General features: G+C 47.6%; 1 protein-coding gene across 1 annotated transcript; it reads right to left on the bottom strand.

The window, feature by feature from the left end:
• Positions 1–6,008: 6,008 nt before the first annotated feature.
• On the bottom strand, positions 6,009–18,873 carry GM2A (ganglioside GM2 activator). Its single transcript, XM_047770974.1, has 4 exons — positions 18,624–18,873; positions 13,151–13,303; positions 7,947–8,129; positions 6,009–7,601 (listed from the first exon to the last, which is right to left on the bottom strand). The coding sequence occupies exons 1-4, from the start codon at positions 18,711–18,713 to the stop codon at positions 7,446–7,448; spliced, it is 582 nt and encodes a 193-aa protein (XP_047626930.1). The 5' UTR covers positions 18,714–18,873; the 3' UTR covers positions 6,009–7,445.
• Positions 18,874–19,124: the final 251 nt, after the last annotated feature.

The raw sequence follows: 19,124 nt of genomic DNA, 5'->3' as shown, positions 1-19,124 counted from the left end.
TACCATACTGTTTTGATGACCATAGCTTTGTAGTATAGTCTGAAGTCAGGGCGCCTGATTTCTCCAGCTCCATTTTTCTTTCTCAAGATTTATTTGGCTATTTAAGGTTTTTTGTGATTCCATACAAATTAAAAATTTTTTTGTTTTAGTTCTGTGAAAAGTGCCATTAGTAATTTCACAGATAACAATGCCTCTTCATTCATTTACCAATGGGCAGATGTTAAGCAATGGCCTCTCAGAGGAGATGTGAAGTAGCTGTGGCATCAGGCAGGAAAGAGATGTGGAGAGTAGCATTTTATCACTACATGATAAAGCTATATGCAAGTCATGAGATGTTTACTCTTTTGGGACAGACCATGAGCCTGGAGCAGGTGAGACTTTAGGGAATATATGGAAGTCTTACTACAGAATATATAACAATAAATTGCATGTCAGTATTTTATAACTCTGGTGGGAGTCATACACCTTGTTGATTCTAATAAAAGTCATGGATCCTCCTTCTATAAAAGTCACGTATATGCATACATACTAAATTTCGTATGCAATTTTAGGAGCAATCACAAACTCCATGAAACTAATAGACCCTGGGTTGCAAAAGAACCTCTGTTAAAAGGAATGCAAGAGTTTCAGCTTCTGGTGGCATTGAACAATCTGCAGGTGGTAGATAGCCAACCCTGGTTTGAATGCAGAATGGAACAATATGCATAATCAGATTAGGGAGGTAAGCTACCAGATGGGGAAGTTCAGGCCACCATATGACTGTTACAGAACCCACTTTCTGATTGCAGCCAGCACTCTGAGATCACTGATAGGACCCAAACTGGCCTTTCCAGTTCTAGCAATGTGTGCTGCGTTCTCTGCTGCCATGTGCTGCTTTTGTAAAAACTGGGACCTGGTAGTTGGAATAGAGATATTTGAGAGAATACAGAGGCTATAGGGGGATTTCTGATCCCCAAGACCTTCAGAATCATTTCTCATTGCATTTCTTGACTCCATGAATGTGATCTGTCTTAACATGACTGAAAAGGACTGTGGTTGAGGCATAGAGGGGACTTATATACAAAATCATTTTAAAGAGAGGCTCAATTCAGATCTTCAACAAGCCCATTGAAAAAAGAAAAAGGAGTTATTGTGTGGCTCAGTGGGTTAGGGATCTGACATTGTCACTTCAGCCGCTCAGGCTGCTGCTGTGTCGGGGGTTGGATCCCTGGCCTGGGAACTTCTGTATGCAGCACAAGTTCAATCCCCCACCCAGTGCAGTGGGTTAAGGATCCAGCATTGCTGCAGCTGTGGCATAAGTTGAAGGTCTGGCTCAGGTTCGATCCCTAGCCTGGGAACTTCCATATGCCATAGGTGAGGCTGAAAAAGAAAAAAAAAAAGAGAATATATTATATGGAGTTCCCCAATAGCCTCGTGTTAAGGATCCGGTATTTTCACTGCTGTGGCTTGGGTCACTGCTCTTCTGTGGGTTCGATCCCTAGCCCAGGAACTTCTGCATGCCATGGACACGGCCAATAAAATAAAGTTGGCTACTAAGTGTATACAAGTGAGGCAATGGTTTATAAGCCACTGTGACCCTGGGAATGAAACTGACAGGCAACTCCCTGAAGGATCTACAAGATTCGTTACTAGCAAACAATGTCTAGACTGAGCCTGACACAAACCCACATAGGAGCCCCTCAAAGCAATTACCTGATCTGAGTTCAAAAGTTAAAAAAAAAAAAAAAAAAAGGTCAGAACTTCTACCTGGCATACTGATGCCACTTAGAGGTGAAACTTCAGTGATATGGCCCTGTTAAGGGAAATTCTTCAGGTGGACTGTAACTTGGGAAGTTGGACTTGCTGGTCAGGGAGGCTCACACATGAACTAAAAGGCCCTGTGATCTGGTCCTTCCCCACCTCTCTCGCTTTCTCTTGCACCCTCCAGCCACCCCAGCCTTTGCCCGTTTCCAAAAAAGCAGCTCCCTCCTGCTGCATGGCCTCTGCATATGCTATTCCCTCTATTTGGCAGTCTTTCCCCCTCTATACCTACTTAATTCCTACTCATTTGCCAGATCTGTTATAAGTTCGTCAGGAAAACCCTCTGTGACTTCACCCACTGACTCAGACTCTACAATCCCTGATAAGCCTCTATTTGGTAACACTTCTCATTGGTCATAGAGAAACTTCAACAATATTTTTTTACAATCTTTATTTTGAAAAAACTTTAAAGTGGCAAAAATAATAGTCTCCATGTATCTTTCACCTAGCTTTCACTTATGTTAACATCTTACCCAAACATAGCACAGTGACCAAAACCAAGTAATTAACACTGGTGAAATTCTATTTCTGGTCCTTTTTCTAATCCAGCACCCAATCCAAGATCTCACAATTCATGTATTCTTTTCTGATCTGTGACTGTCCTTCTTTACTATTCATGGCCCTGACACTTTTGAAGAAGCCTAGCCAGTTATTTTTAAATGCCTCTCAATTTGGGTTTGTTTGATGTTTCTCGTGATGAAATTGAGATTATACGTTTTTGACTACGCCGGAGAAGTGTCGCTGTCCTTTATCGGTGCACTGTCCAGGAGGTACTTGATGTCAGTAAGTCTTATCACTGATGGTGTTAACTTTGATCACCAGTTAACTTCGGTTAAGTGGTGTCTGCCAGGTTTCTGCTTGTAATTGTGTCCTTTAAGGAAGATTTCTTGAGACTTTGCAAAATCCTGTTTCTCATCAGACTTTCATCCAGTGATTTCAGCACCCATAGATATTTCTTGTCTGCAACAGTTATTACAGTGATATTTGCCCAATGGGGTTTTTTTTTTTTCCTGTATCTATCATTCCTTCTCCATTTAATTGGGACTCTACTGAGTATATGCTCATGAATATTTATTTTTATTCTACAGATTATAACCCATTACTGTCATTAGTTTCTTGCTCAAATTGTCCAAGATTTGACCATTGAGAGCTCCAAGTAGATTCCTGTGTCCTTTCAATATGTCCCCATGCTATCATCAGGCATGATATGTTTATTCATTTTCTTGGTCCTAATATAATACATAAAATACTTTCAGAATTGCTCACTGCTACTCCTATGAAAAGCAAATTGACTTACTAGAATGAATACAGTTATTTGTGTGTAGTTATTTTGTCTTTAGCTTTATAGTTTCCCATCAAAATATTGTGACTTAGCTTTTTGTTTGTTTGTTTGTTTTTTGGCCACCTGCTTCAGTGTGCTTGTACTGTTCCTTTGAAATAGGTTTTGCTGCCATTTGTATTCCATGTTGAATTCCCTCCACCTCCTGGATGATTTTAATTATGGTTTGGATATCAGCAGCATTCTTAGGGTCCTAAGAGTCAGATACACAAAAAGATACACTCAGAAATATTCCACCCTCTTCATTATTATACTATTGTCATGTCCCTTTTTTTCCACTCCCTTCCCACCCTCTGTAAATAACTCACTTCCTTAGGTTCTGTCTCTTATTGTGCAAATGAACAAATACATTTCTATTTTTCTTACGATCCTTTCTTACATTAGAAGTAGTGGTACTTTATACTTTTTTGTCCTTTGCCTTTTGCATTTAGCAATATACCCAGGAAATGGGAGTTCCCATTGTGGCTCGGTGGTTAGCAAACCCAACGAGCATCCATGGGGACGTGGGTTCGATCCCTGGCCTCACCCAGTGGGTTGGGTATCGGGCGTTGCTGTGAGCTGTGGTGTAGGTCGCAGACGTGGCTCAGATTCCACATTGCTGTGGCTGTGGCCAATGGCACAGCTCTGATTAGACCCCTGGCCTAGGAACCTCCATATGCCATGGGTGTGGCCCTAAAAAAGACAAAAAAATATATATATATCCAGGAAATGACTCTATATAGATGCATAGAGATCATCTTCATTCTTTTTTACCGCTCTATCATGTGGCTATACCATGGTTTATTCAGTCACTCTCATATGTACAGACATTTGTGCTGTCCCCAATATTTGCAGTTATAACGTACGATGAATAATCTTGTACATAGGTATTTTTGTATTTTTCGAGGTGTATCTTCAGAGGAAATTCCCAGAAGTGGGATGGTTGGGTCAAAGATAAGAGCTCACACGGTTTTATTAGGTACTGACAAAATCCCCTCCAAAAGGGCTGGACCAGTTTGCAGTCCCACCAGCTGTGTTTGAGGACTGTTTTCACACAGCCTTGCTTGTGGGGTGTAGTGGTGCACCTGATCTGAGAAGTGACAAAATGTTATATATGGTAGTTTTGGTTTACAGTTCTCTGATAAGTTTCATGTTTAAGAATATTTTTTTTCTTTATCTTTTGTCTTTTTAGGGCCACACCCGTGGCATATGGAGGTTCCCAGGCTGGGGATCCAATTGGAGCTATAGCTGCCAGCCTACACCACAGCCACAGCAATGTGGGATCCGAGCTGCGTCTGTGACCTACACCATACCTCACACCAACACCGGATACTTAACCCACTGAGCGAGGCCAGGGATCGAACCTGCAACCTCATGATTTCTAGTCAGATTCGTTTCCATGTGCCACCACAGGAACTCCCAAGAAGCGTTTTTTGTATCTTTATATAAATGGGTATGTTTGTGATTGTCTGTTCATTTATCTTCCCAATTTTTCTACCAGGTTCTTGATCCCTTGTCCCTTAATTTTTAATTATTTGTAGTAGGAATATTAGCCTTTTATGATATATGCTGCAAATATTTTCTTCCAGTCTTCTGGTGTTTTTACCAAGTAATTTTTTTGTTGTTTTAGCAGCACTCATGGCAATGCAGAAGCTCCCAGCCCAGGGATCAAACCCCACACCACAGCAGTGACCTGAGCTGCTTGTGGTGACATCACCAAATCCTTAACCCACTGAGCCACAAGAGAACTCCACTAACTAATTTTTTCTTTTAAAATTTTTTCTTCTTTTTTGGCCACCCCCCTGCATATGGAGTTCCCAGGGCAGGGATCAAATCCAAGCCACAGCTGCAACCTACGCTGCAGGTGTGGCAACACTGGATCCTAACCCACTGTGCCAGCCAGGCCAGGGATCAAACCTATGTCCCAGGACTCCAATTGTACCACAGTAGGAACTCCTAATTTTTTTATTTTTATGTAGTAAATTTATCAATCTTTTATTGCCTCTGGATTATTCACCCATGTTTCCTTTTTTTTTTTTTGTGGCTTTTTTGGCTTTTTGCCTTTTTTTAGGGCCTCACTTGTGACATGTGGAAGTGCCCAGGCTAGGGGTCTAATCGGAGCTGTAGCCGCCAGCCTACACCACAGCCACAGCAACTCCAGATCCCAACACATGTCTGTGACCTACACCACAGCTCATGGCAATGCCAGATCCTTAACCCACTGAGCAAGGCCAGGGATCAAACCAGCATCCTCATGGTCCCCGGTCAGGTTGAGTCACAAAGGAAACACCTAGTTTCTTTTTTTTTTTAACTCTTAGACCCTGGATTCACTTGAAGTTTATTCTTACATGTGATATAAAGTATGGACCTAATTTCAACTTTTTCCAAGTAGCTTTCCAGCTGGCTCAGCACCATTTATTACAAAGTCCACTTTGCCCTGTGATTTGAGGTTCTCACCTTCCCCCCACCCCTGACTCCACCGCCAACATCCCCACTATGACTCGGAGGAGCACTGGAGCCAAATGCACAGCATGAGGCACAAAGACCAGCTGAGTTACTGAGATTCTATGCAAGGATGTGAATTAAAATATGGCTGAGAATAATGCCCAAAGATCCAAGAAGGGGGAAAAAAAGGCTGGAGAGGTCACACTGCGATGGGAAGGCAAGAAAACAAGCCAAGGAAGCTGGACGCTGAGGAGACAGAATGAAGCAGAGATAACAGTCTTCACAGGAGACAAACAGAAGAGTTAGTCCGTGGCTTTGCCTCGGCTCACCTGTCCCACTGCCACCAGCTCCTAGCAGAAATAGCCCACTGCAAACAAGCTCTGGAAACCCTGAGATGCGATTGATAAAAAAAAAAAAAAAAAATGTAGCCACGACCAAGGAAGAATTCTGAACAAGTTAAAAAAGATTTTATTACCACTCCAGGCTTCATGTGTGCCCAGAACCTGGGGCTGGTCGAGAGGGATTACACTGTCACAGGAGAAGTGGACGGTGAACAAACCAGGCACCAGATGTGAGTCCACATCTCTGCTGCAGCTCCTTAGCACCTGCCGCGCTCATCCTGACAGCGAGCCAAGGCCACGCTGGCATCCATTGGTCCATGAGCTCACAGCTCTGAGGCTGCCTCCCCAGGCCCCAGAGGAGCCTTCTAGGGTCAGGCACTATGGACTTGGCCTGAGAGAGAGAGAAGCAGTGCCGAAGGAGTTGTCTCAAGGTTAAAAGGACAAGGCATACATGTTCTTACATCCAAGGTCACAAACAGCCCCCAGGAGCCAGATTTCCCCATTGACTGTTTGGTCCCTTCTGCCTGCTCAGTGTTTATAAAAAATAATTTGTGACCGATATTTAAAAATAATTTTATATCAAAGGCTGGATTTCTGGATTCTCTAGGGGGGAAAAAAATTGAGAATATTTGGCCCAGATTCTCCTATGGTACTCTTACTGGCTACAGCGTGACAGCAGCTGCCACTCTGGGCCAGATGTGTCCTTTCCAACTCACCCCAGTCCCCACATCACTGATTATTCCTGCCGACTGGGCAGCGGCGGCCTCAGAGTGGTGCTATTATGTAAAGGGAAAAAATGACAGGAACGCCCGAAAGTACCGTGTTTCTCTTGGTCCTCATCCTTCACCAATATCTTGCACTTGGCTCCGCAGGCACCTGTTTGCAGACCATCTTAAACACAGAGCATCCTCAAACATCACTCTCACCACACGCCCTGCCTCTCCAGGAAACACTGTGCCCCACGGTTAACTGGACCAGATTAGAAAAGAACACTAAATTAATCCTAGATGTTAATAGAACAAATAGGGTGAGAGCAACTACATCAGACCCTTCATTGTAAGAGAATGTTGGAGAAAAATAAAAACTGTTAGTACCCTCACTCTGCTTTTAGGTCAGTGCACCAAAAAAAAAAAAAATCAATGAGAAAACCATAAATGTATAAATGTACTTCAGGAGACCAAGATTGGGTCAGTCTGAACTTGGAGGAGGGGGGGTCACAAAACGTGTTAGCCCCCCTCCTTGATGGTTTAGAAGAAGAGTTAAGTTCTTAAAGAGGACGCCATGGGGTGAGGAGGAAAATGCAGTGGCCAGCCCAGTAGAGGTCCTGGGCTGTCACAGACCACCAGGCTCAACCTCCCTTGGGTTAAGGCTGCTGGATCATGCCTAAAAATTGCATAGAGGGCATAAAACAACTTTCAGTGAGAGAGTGTCATTGTTTCTAGAAAGGTGCTTGAAAAAGGAACTTGGCCTTGGTCAACGTAAGACAGAAGAAGATGATGCCGTCTTTGCACCCCCTTCATTCTGGAGTGGCGGGTGCCACCTTATTTGCCCTTTAGGGAGACGGAGATCTTGGCACAGCCCAGGTGCTTCCCATAGCTGCTCATGATGCCCTGGATGCGGTAGTTGCCGGAGCTGAGCCAGCTGGGTAGCTCCAAGTGAGGCAGGATGAATTCGGACTCAGGCAGTGAGTAGGTGCCCTGTGGGAAAGAAAGGCAGTGGACCCCAGGTCAGTGGGAGTCTACAGATGGGACTCTGTCCTGGACGGACCTCTAGGACTACAGACACGAACTGCCCCTCTTCCCATTCTAATCTGCAATGTGAGATTAGACACTGCAGCAGCTCTGCAGAGCCCGGGAGGTGAGAGCAAAAGGGCAGCAAAAGGCAAGTCGAGCTTCAAGTCTCCCATTGCACAGACAGATAAACCAAGGCCCTCCAAAGGTAAGTGATTCATGGTAGATCATATCAGTTTACATCCGCAGACATCCGGATCTATAAGAGGGTGTCTCCAGCCTAGTCACATGCTCTCCCCTCCCTATACTTACGGCTTTGAAGGGACAGTGGCAGGGAAGGCCATAGGTGTGCAGAGGTTCTGGGCAGGTATCCTCAAGGGGAATTAAGACTTCAAGGATATCACAGATGTTGTCGTAGGTGCAGCTCCCCATCTTTTCCACACATGGGATTGTGATCCAGAAGCCAGCAACTTCCTTCTCCACAGTTAATTCTACCTGGTGAGAGAGTTAGAGAAAGTGTAAAATTCCAAGGCAGACATGCCAGTTCCTCTGCTTCTTTAAATGATCAGCATTTTATTTTATTTTATTTTTTTAAGGGCTGCACCCACGGCATATGGAGGTTCCCAGGCTAGGGGTCCAATCGGAGCTATAGCCATCAGTCTACACCACAGTCAGAGCCATGCAGGATCCGAGCTGCATCTGCAACCTACACCACAGCTCACGGCAATCTTTAACCCACCGAGCAAGGCCAGGGATCGAACCTGCGTCCTCATGGATGCTAGCCAGATTTGTTAACCACTGAGCCGCGATGGGCACTCCACAATGATCAGCATTGTATTTTAATTGGATAGGATCTTGGAGATGCTCTGATTCCGAAATGACAATGTCACGGCACATGCCCAGTATTTTTCTTTCCTGTGCCCATGGTGGACATTGATAATCAAAAGCAAATTTCCCTCCCCCGCCCCCCACACTGAACCACAAAGTCTTAGAATTCCTTAGGTAGTCACTACCCATTGGTTGAAGTTGAAATGTGCTTGTCATCTCACTGCTCATTGGCTAACTGTGGCATTGCTTCTAAACTTTCCTTCAGAGCCCAATCTTGGCTTCAGATCCTTTTCCTTCATAGAACTTCAGGCAGCTACCAGCAGCTGATTAGAGTCAGTTACCAAGATGAAACCTATTTGCTATTCTTGGATCCTGTGTTATCTGTACAGTCACAGGAGACTGAATTTAAAACAACAGGAATTGCCAAGGAGATCATTTGGAGGAAGATCTTCTAAACAGAGGCTACAACGGAACTACCCTAAGAAGAGCTGGGCTCTCCGGACCCAGCTGGGGAAGCCACAGAAGGACCCCTGCACTCAGAGAGAAGCTGGATGAGAAAAGGCTGCCACGATTCTGCTCCCGTTCTGGAGGTTGGGGCTGACCCAGTTGTGCCTGGCACGTGCTAAACAGTCACTAAGTGTTAGCTGCCTAAGAGCCAAATGAGCTCTCTTAGAATCATATCTGTGTCCCCCCTGAGCAAGGTATCAGGGAAAACTGTAGGGAAAGGGCAGGAGGAGGTCTGATTCCTCGTGGGGGTAACGGCAGGAAACCACTTTCAGATCTGGTAGTCCAGCACACTCTGAAACCCGGCCTCCAGGGAGGGTCACTTGATTTGGGAGTTTTGTTTCTAAGAGAGAAATCCTGGATGGACACTTATTCCCCCTGAGCCCTCTGGACTCAGGCTGACTCCCTAGGCTGTGGACTCAGTCTTCCAACTGTCCCAAGTGTCAGGATCCAGACCCAGGAAGAAAAGAGGGGTTTGTGTGCCCTGGATCCTAAGTGGACATTCAAATGTGTCCCATCCCATTCTGCTGACTCACACAGTATCCCCCACCCGCCGCCGTGCACGGGAGGCCCCCTCCGCCAGTCCCCCTGTCTCCTCCCCTACCAAGCCTGCTCCAACCCCTTCGCCTAGGAAGAGCCGAGGGCCTGGGCAGAACATCCCTTGGCCACTTCCTGGTATTGGGGAATTTCTTCTCTCTCACTTCCCTCATCTTCAACATTGACTTCCTACTAGACTACCTGTTCCACCTTCTCCCTTGGCCAATACCCCTCCTTGTTTTGCCATCACCCCAGTGAAAATGGCTCAGCCAGTTCTGCCCTGAACAAGAACACCCAGCTGAGGGGACCCATGGGAACCAAAGCTTCCCTGGGCTCCTCCTACCAGCTGGAAGCTGGTGGGGCTGCACTCACCAGAAGCCAGGCCTCCCCAACCAGGGCAAAGCTGGCAAAGGAGGCGCTCAGTACGGGTGCACCAAACTCAAGGCCACAGCTATGGTACCAGTTGCAGACTGCGAACCATAGGTGATTTCCCAGTTCTTGTTCTCAGGCTACTTGGTGATATGGCTCAGAAGAGCAAGCAAGGCTGAGTAAGAAGGGACCACCAATCCCCCTAGTCCAGGACATATTTTCTTGGCACCCCTGCAGCTCAACTTAAACAAACTGATGTCGTGGGACCTGGCCCAACAAGACAGATGGGGGCATTGACCTGTAGTGGAATCAGGATCCCCGCCCTGCTGGGGCTCTGGAGCAAGTTCCTTCCCCTCTCAGGCCTCTGCTCCATCTTGATCTCAGAGCATCTGGATCTCTTAATCTTGGGAGAGACCTACTGGTGCTGACATCCTAAGAGTCAAAGTTTCTTGCAGGTTGAAAACAACTTCTTTTCTTGGCCTCTAGCCTAGGGCTAGGGATGCACGGTTCTGGATGAAGATGACAGATAGCAACTGACTTGAAGGGGAACCATTTGATGAGAATGGGGAGAGGGCAGTTATAGCTCAATCACAGGGCTCAGGCAGGGGCATTGCAGGTACAGGACTTTAGAGGGGAAAAAGTAAAAGCTAAAGATCATCAGGCCTGAAAGCCATGTGTCTAAAAGTCTGAAATATGCATACGTGCCAAATGCACAGCAATGTATGATTCCTGAGGATGGGGGACCACGGTCTCAGATGGGGGAACCTGAGAGCTCAAAAAAGGGAGTTCTAAATTATGCCAAATCTTGTGAAACACATCAAAAGAAGAAAGAAGAGTTCCTGGACAGGCTTTGCTCTTGCCCATGGCTGACAGAATCTGGGGCGTCTGACTTCTAAATATTGCAGCTGGGGTCAAGTTCATCCAGGTCATAGGTGAGACATCCAGGGACTGAACCCAGGCCACAGCTGTAACCAGAGCCACAGCAGTGACAACACTGGATCCTTAACCCACAAGAAACTGCCAGGTGAGACTTCTGATTGAAGAAATTTCACTTCAGCAAAGTAGAGGAGGAGGTGGCTCTCTTGCCACTAACAGGCCACATGGCCTGGACCAGTCGTCTGGGCCCCAGTAACAAGTGGGGAGGCCACTGACCTCAAAATCCCTCCAGGCTCATGCAGTTCTTGAGGCCAGGCACCTCTCCTAAGGGGATCTTGCTTGGCAAAGGAAAAGTTTTGGCGGGCTCCCCCTTTGGCTGGCTCCATTGCTAAAACTCCAAGCACTAATTCTACCTTCTGGCCAGACAGAGCTCAGGAACAGGAAACATCGGACAAGGACACCAGCCTTGAATGCGGACCTGGGGCAAATTACATTCTTCTCGGAGCCTCAATTTCCCTTATCTGTGCAGTGAAGCTCATCGTCTTTTCTGCTACACAAGTGGTAAAAGGCTTTCATTTAACAGCTAGTATGCACATATCCTGAAAAAATAAAGGAACTAAATCAAAAATATGTACCTAAGAAATGTCAGAGGAAGGGCAGGGGCAGTGGGAATCAGAGTCCAATTTTTACAAAGCTCAATGGCTCAATTTACGACGATAATAAAGTACAACCTTAGGATGGTTCGACTTACAATTTTTTAACTTAATGATGGTGCAAAAGCAATACACATCGAGTAGCAACTGTACTTTGAGTTTTGAATTTTGATCTTTTCTAGGGCTGGCTGGTGTGCAGTACTGTCCTCTTTTGTGATGCTTGGCAGAGGCAGGAAGCCACAGTTCCCAGTCAACCACACAACCACAAAGGTAAATAGCTGATGCACTTAAACCGTTTGGTACCCAAATGACTATTCTAGTTTCGCTTTCAGTTTGGTGTTTAGTACATGACATGAGATATTCAACACTTTATCATAAAACAGATGTTAGAAGCTTTTGCCCAACTTTTGCCCAACTAAAAGTTCTGAGCAAGTGAAGGTAGACAAGGCTAAGCTCTGATTAGGGGTAAGTTAGGGGTATTAAATGTATTTTAGACGTAATGATATTTTCGACATATGATGGGTTTATTGGGATGTAAGTTAAGGAAGATCTGTAAGAAAAGAGGGTGGGGGAACCCATTTTAAGGGCCTACAAAGAAGCCAGCAAAAGCAGGACGGGGGCAGAGAAAGAATTTCACCAGCCTTTTCCTTCCAAGTCCGTTGCACTGCATCAGCGCTCTTGGGAACGCCCACAGTGTGCATGGCAACGCCCACAGCGTGCATGGCAACGGCAGGAAAGCAAGCATGGTGGCCTGCCCGCCAAAGGGCCATGTGATGCAGACTCAGGAGAGGGAGCATGGGTCTGTGGGACCCTGGTAGAAAATCACGAAGAGCAGCTAAAGAAAATGCAGTGACCTAGGCTGGAGAAGACTAGAGAAGAGGTACAGAGGGAAGGAGATGCTGAGAGCTGTGCGCACATCCAGGACTCTGTCCGGGTCAAAGGGGCCACAGGAAGAGACTGATACTAAAGGAAATACTAACAAGAGCTAACATGTAACTGAGCAGATCTTGTGTGCAAGGCCCTGTGCAAAGCACTTTCTGTATCAACTCAGTAACTTCTTAGAGAAACCTATGAGGTAGAGGCGGTGATTAACCAAGTCGAAGGGTGGTTTCAGATTCCAAATCAGAAACGTTTTAAAGAGTCAAAAGGGAACTGGGGCACCGGGAAAGGCTGAAGACTTACAAGAATGCGGTCTAGGAGTTCCTATCAGGGCTCAGTGGTTAACGAATCCGACTCGGAACGATGAGGTTTTGGGTTCGATCCCTGGCCTTCCTCAGTGGGTTAAGGATCCAGTGTTGCTGTGAGCTGTGGTGTAGGTGGCAGACTCGGCTCGGATCCCACGTTGCTGTGGCTCTGGTGTAGGCCGGCAGCTACAGCTCCGATTAGACCCCTAGCCTGGGAACCTCCGTGTGCCGTGGAAGCGACCCTAGAAATGGCAAAAAGACAAAAAGACCAAAAAAAAAAAAAAGTGGTATAAAGGCAGCAACTGAAATGAGTGAGTGAGCAAAGGAATACAATATATGGAATTGTAACAGATACCTGCCCCCCAAACCGGCAACAGACTTGAATGAACTGGTTATTTCTAAACAAAATACTAAAGGCACATACACTTATGAAAGGATGATCTATGCTTCTTTTGCTGCTCCGGGATTCAAGCACACATGCCTCAGGGCCTTGCCCTCTGGCCAAGATACCTTCCCTCCAGCACCTCCCCCAGCCCGGGTCCCACCCCCACACCCCTGGGCTCACCTTCAGAGGATCATCAAGGAGAACACTGGTCCTGACCTCAGCACTGACATTCAAGTTCCCAGGAATGGCAATAGGGTCGGGTTTCAGAGTCAGGCTGTTGATCACCGCAGGGTCCTTCCCGCCATCACAGTTTTCCCAGGAGAAGTGACTGAGCTGGGAGAGCCAAGGACAATAAGGCAGCAAGAAAAGAAAAGTTGACAAAAGGAACTCTCGCAGGTCAGAATTAACAGCACTCACAGCACAGGTCACTGATGGCGTGCCCTTGAACCGAGTCCGTGCCTTTCCTAGGCTTCATCTCCACCTCCGCCTCTGTACCCCTGGTCCCACCATTTTAGAGGCAGTACTAAACCGAAAGACCGAAAAGACATAATCTCCCAAAAGTGTGCTGTGAACTACAGAGCACGATATAACAGGCCTTGAACTGCACAAGAGGAGACTAACCATATCCGCCTTAGGTAGATACCTTCTCTGATGGCCCGTCTTCCTGCTGCCCACTCCTCCCCAGCTCATCTTGGCTTATCCTTGGAGGAAGCCTTTGCAGCCTGTGCCCAGGCTGTCATACTCCACGCCCAGGAACAATAGCAGGAATACACAACTGTCCCCACTGTGTTTACTGTGGGAAACGGAACAGCATCCAACCCCCCACCCTTAGGGAGGCACCCAGAGAGGGACTAGGACACACATGAAAAGATCCCTAGGGGGCCACTCGGTGATGAACAAACTCCCCCCATCCTAACCAGTGCTTTCTTCCTCCCATCCCATTGCTCATGCCCCACCCTGTCCCCTCCCCTCTTTCTTCACATCCCAAGGGCTCCTGATGCCATTGTGTCCGATTACACACGACCTCCCCCCCCACGACCTCCCTCCCCCACGGAACCCTGTCCATGACCTTTAACACCTCCTAGACCATGCAGACCCTGCCCACCCACTCACACCTTTCCCAGTCCCTGAAGGCCATGCCCCCCCATGCCCACCCCATCTTAGAAGGAAAACCTGCCAGTCCCACATCCCCAAGCCTACCCCCCACCCCTGGGCATCAACACAGCGAAAGGTCAGTGGGCCAAAAGAGAATACCTAACTCAAGCTAAGCTGACGGATTCTCTCTGCCTCCAGTTTGGGAGGTGAGACGGAGGCAGAATCACTCAAAGGACTTTGGGCTTTGAGCTGTCATGAGGTCATAAGCTTTAGGATGGAGCCAGAACCCCTACATGCATGACCAAGCCAAAGGGACGAGAACCAAAGGCTCTGCTGGGTCTACTGAAAAGACAGTCACCCCCATGGGGGCAGCTGCTAAGGGCATGGAATGAGATAAGGAATAAGTCAAGGCTTTAGTCAGCACATGTGGCTTAAAATCATAGCTTGACTACAATATCATGTGATTCTATACACCATTTTCCCCTTTGGAGCTGAAGTTTCCGTATCTTGTTGGATTTTTTTTTTTTTTTTTTTTTTTTTTTTTTTTGCCTTACCCACAGCATGCAGAAGTCCCTGGGCCATAGATCAAACCTAAGCCACAGCAGCAACCCAGGACACAGCTATGACAACGCTGATCCCTAACCCACTAAGCCACCAGGGAACTCCAGCCATTTCTGCATCTTTTAAATAGAGTCATTTATGCTTTCCTCTCAAACATGTTATGAGGGTAAGAGCATGTACATAAAGCTCCTAACGCAGTGCCAGGCACAGAGCATGAGCTGGCTCCCGAAATGATGGCCATTAGAAATCCCAACCTCCACTTTCTGCCATTAGGTCCGTGAGATTCCTTGTATACCTGGAATAAACTTCCCTTTACTTGATCTCTTGGAATGGGCTTTTGTTCCTTGGAATGAAATACCTGGCCATGACTAAGAAAGGCAGGACAGGGTCTGATTCATGCTGCATTCCCCAAGGCTCCTTAGACAAGGTTGGTACCAACAAACATTTCCTTCCACATGCATTCCACGAATATTAATGGAGCAGTGATTACAGGCCCAGAGCTAAGTGCTGTTCACAGAGGTCAGTAATTAGAAATGTGCCTGCCCTACCTTGAGGGGCTTTCAGTTCAATGTAAGAAAATATTACCCATTATGACCCCTGGGTGCCATAAAAGAAACAGACAGAGGGTTATGTTGAGAGTAAAAAGGACTCAAATAGGGTGATGAGGAAGTGATACTTAAACTGGACTCCAGCAAGATGAGGAGTCAGCCATGCAAGTCCAGAGAATGTCAGGATGAGGGGACAGGCGCAAAGGCCCTGCAGTGGGAAGATGCTCAGCTCTTCTGGGCCCTCCAAGGCAGTGGGCTCGACATGGGGGTCAAGGGACCCAGACAAGCTTAAAGGAGTTGCAGGGTCATTTAATGCAAGACCTCACAGGTCATCACTGGGAGGCTGGATTTCTTATAAGTGCAATGGGCTGCCTTTGCGGGAGAGTGCCATGCTCTGGTTTATTGTTGAGAATGGACTGCAAAGGGTCACATGTAGAAGGAGGGAGACCAGGTGGGCGGCCACTGTCAAATGAGAGGGTCTGGGATTAAGAGTTGGGCTGGAGGGTGGGTGGGAGGACTAGCTGTTTTCTGGAGCTGCTTTCAGATGCTAAGGCAGCCTGATTCACAGTGCGGATTGATTCCAGGCTGGGGGAGATGTCCAGAGCCCAGTTCCTCCCTCCCCCAGGCCCTGCGGAGACTCAACAAGGTGCTTTCCCATTGCCCAACTAGAGGGTTCTGTGGCAATGAATTCTGCAGCTGTGTCCAGACTCATCTGGAAAAGGAAGTATGATGGACTAGCAATACCCACTAAAGCCAGGCCTGGCACCAGCTAGTTGGCATCCCAGCCTAGGCTAACATGTGGGAAGTGGCAGCATATGGCAAAGGGAAAAGGCACAGATGAGGAGGAAAGAAATATGGGTTCAAATCACAGATCTGTGGAGTTCCCCTCATGGCTCTGTGGGTAACGAACCCAACTAGTATCTATGATGATGCAGGTTCGATCCCTGGCTTTGCTCAGTGGGTTAAGGATCCAGCGTTGCTGTGAGCTGTAGTGTAGGTTGCAGATGCAGCTCGGATCCTGCGTTGCTGTGGCTGTGGTGTAGGCCGGCAGCTGTCACTCTGATTCGACCCCTAGCCTGGGAACCTCCATATGCCAGTGATGCGGCCCTAAAAAAAAGACAAAAACAAACAAACAAACAAAAAGGCAAATCACAGATCTGGATTAGAACCATACCTCAGCCACTCTCACCAGCTGAGAACATGGGTCAGTTTCTCCTCTGGAGGCTCCATTTCCTCATCTATTAAATGTGCATAATTATATCTTCAGAGTGAGAAGTCTGTGTACAGAAGGTACAGGCCACAACTCCTCAAGATTGTCAAGGCCATGAAAACACAAGACTGCGAAACTGTCACCAACCAGAGGAGAGACAGAATAACATATGCAATGTGGTGCCCTGGATTGGATCCTGGAACAGAAAGAGGACATTAATGGGGAAAATCAGTAAAATCCAAGGGTATCTGCAGTTTTGCTAATGGTAATGTACCTAGGTTGGTTTCTCAGTTTTGACAAATGTACCCCGGGAATATAAGATGTTGACATTAGGGGGAACAGAGTCAGGAGTGTATGGGAACTCTGTACTATTTTTGCAAACTTTTCTGTAAGTCTAAAAGTATTCCCTAGAAAAGTTCATGAGCACAAGGCTCAAGATCTAGCACAGAGATGTACACAATAAATGACAGTCATTAGACAGCATCAGCAAGTCTATTAAGCACCTACCTTAAGTCCAGCCTGGGACTAGACATTCTCCCATATTATCTAAGGTTCATCAAAGCCCAGGGTCACGAGATCAGTTCATGCAAGAAGAGTTTCCTGGTGCTCAAACAACTCACCATGGCTCCACTGTCTTCATCTGGCCCAGGATCTCAGGGTCAGGGTTCTGAATCACATGAGCCCACAGAAGTCCCAGATGATAGCAGATAAGAATGGAAAGTGCAGAGTTCCCATTGTGGCGCAGCGGAAATGAATCTGACTAGTGACCATGAGGTTGCAGTTTCCATCCCTGGCCTCACTCAGTGGGTTAAGGATCTGGCGTTGCCGTGAGCTGTGGTGTAGGCCGGCAGCTGTAGCTCTGATTCGACCCCTAGCCTGGGAACCTCCATATGCCTCAGGTGCAGCCCTAAAAAACAAAAACAAACAAAAAGGATGGGAAGTGCCCCCCTGTTGTATCACCTCGGATGAGTCCCCTATCCTCTATGGGTCTGGGTAAAGTGAGTGAACTCCCTGACGTCCCATGACCTCTCCAAAACTGCCAGTGTAAGACCCTCTGGTCTGGGATGGCATCCACAGCCAAGACATGCAGAAGAGCGGGAATGCAGGGCAAGTTCCAGCCTTAGCCAGAGGCCACCTCATAGCGGTCAGACCTGGAGCCAAAAGAAGCATTCCCAACCGCACTCAGGGAATCCTCTGGCCAGGAGCTGCTCCTCTGTTCAATAGTCAAAATCAACTCCTTGTCCCTGGGGTAGACTGAGGCTGAGCCCGCTGGCTTCTATCAGTTTCTAAGTTTAAGATCTTTCCATCCAAGGAAGAATTTCCCTTCACCCACAGCCACTGCAGAGAGGCAGGTTAGCATCCTCAGGCCCATTTTACAAATGAGAAGATCAAGCCTCAAGGAACCCAGATGCCATGCGCATGAATTAGAGACGGATCAGAAGCCAAGTCTCCCAGTCCCATTCCACTTTCCCTGCACCGCCCAGTTCCACGGACAAATATGTCTAAGGAGGTTGGAGGGAAGGGAATCTAGGCTGGGCCTCTGACCCTAAGTATTTTGCCCCTAGCTATGCAGCAAAAAGGCAAAAGGAACTAGGCTTCTCGTCTCAGAATGACAGAACTTCCCTTTCCCAAGGTCTGGTGACCGAGAAGAGAGGAGGGAAGCTTGGAGGCTGGAATCTCCCTGCGATTCACACCCAGAAGCAAGGTTGTAACTTTGTCATCAGAGAAACAAGTCCGGGCCTTCTGGTCTGAAGAGCCTCTCAAACCCACCCACCCACCAGGACAAGCAGCGCCTCAGAGCAGTACAGAGGGAGCGGATGGGTGCTAAGCCTTTTCATGTGGGGAAAAAAGGCCAGGTAAATTGGCCTGAGTCTCTGGACCCGGGAGCAGAGCCTGGGTCTTGTGGTTCTGCAAAATCTCACTCAGATGATAGGAAAGAGGACAGGAAAGCCAGACAGGAGTGAGGTCAACCCTTTCAAAATAGTCTGGAGCAGAGCAAGGCCTAATAGCCCACCATTTGCGCAGAAAGGGAAACTGAAACTCAACTTAAAACTCAGAGGGAAACCGCAGAGAGAAAAGGACCCACTTAGAGTCCCATAGTTAGTGACTCTGGGCATCTCTGCTGCAGAGAAGTAATTCTAGAGACCAGAGTAGTCTCCTCTATATTCCACCCCCAACCCGCACACCCCGAACTGGGCTGGGATGCTGGAAGCAGCCTCCTAAAGGAGAGGGCGCTCACCTGGTTCGGGAGGAGGAGTGCAGGAGCCGCTGGGCAGGTGAGAAGCAAGCCCAGGGCGATCAGAAGCGGAGCCTGCATCAGAGGGCTCATCACGAAAGATGGGTTCGCGCCGTGATAACTACAAGATTCTTGCCGGCGATGACGCCTTTAAAAGCCTACCTCTATTGCTTATGCAAAGCTGTGCATTGCTATGCAAGGCTGAAAGCAGCCACTTCCCTGTTCGCCCCGCCCTCTCTGGATATGAGATTTCCTGGCCGGGAATTGGACAGAGCTCTCCCGGCTCCGCCCCCTAGAGGTTCCTCCTTCAGTCCCGCGCTTCGCGCGTGGGCGTCAGGACCCGCCTTCAGGAGGTGGAGGCGGAGTCTGAAGCGTACCGGAGGGCGTGGCGGAGCTGAGCTGCGAGAAGGGAGGGGCCAGAGCGCCGTGGAAGGCGGGGCTTAGCTCGGGAGCGGGCCGGAGCGCAAGGGAGGGGAGGGCTGTGTCTGAACTCTGCTGTTACTC

The sequence above is a fragment of the Phacochoerus africanus genome, chromosome 1 (assembly GCF_016906955.1).
Source record: "Phacochoerus africanus isolate WHEZ1 chromosome 1, ROS_Pafr_v1, whole genome shotgun sequence".
Classification (NCBI taxonomy): Eukaryota; Metazoa; Chordata; class Mammalia; order Artiodactyla; family Suidae; genus Phacochoerus; species Phacochoerus africanus.
The sequence above is the reverse complement of the archived record's forward strand: the minus strand, read 5'-3'. Positions and strand labels throughout refer to the sequence as shown.

Excerpts from the sequence above, each read along its gene's own strand:
- GM2A (XM_047770974.1), bottom strand. The coding sequence starts at position 18,713 with ATGAGCCCTCTGATGCAGGCTCCGCTTCTGATCGCCCTGGGCTTGCTT. Across the intron at positions 8,130-13,150 it reads TCCTTGATGATCCTCTGAAG|GTAGAATTAACTGTGGAGAA; the intron begins GTGAGCCCAGGG and ends CTCTCTCACCAG. Across the intron at positions 7,602-7,946 it reads GCCACTGTCCCTTCAAAGCC|GGCACCTACTCACTGCCTGA; the intron begins GTAAGTATAGGG and ends TCTTTCCCACAG.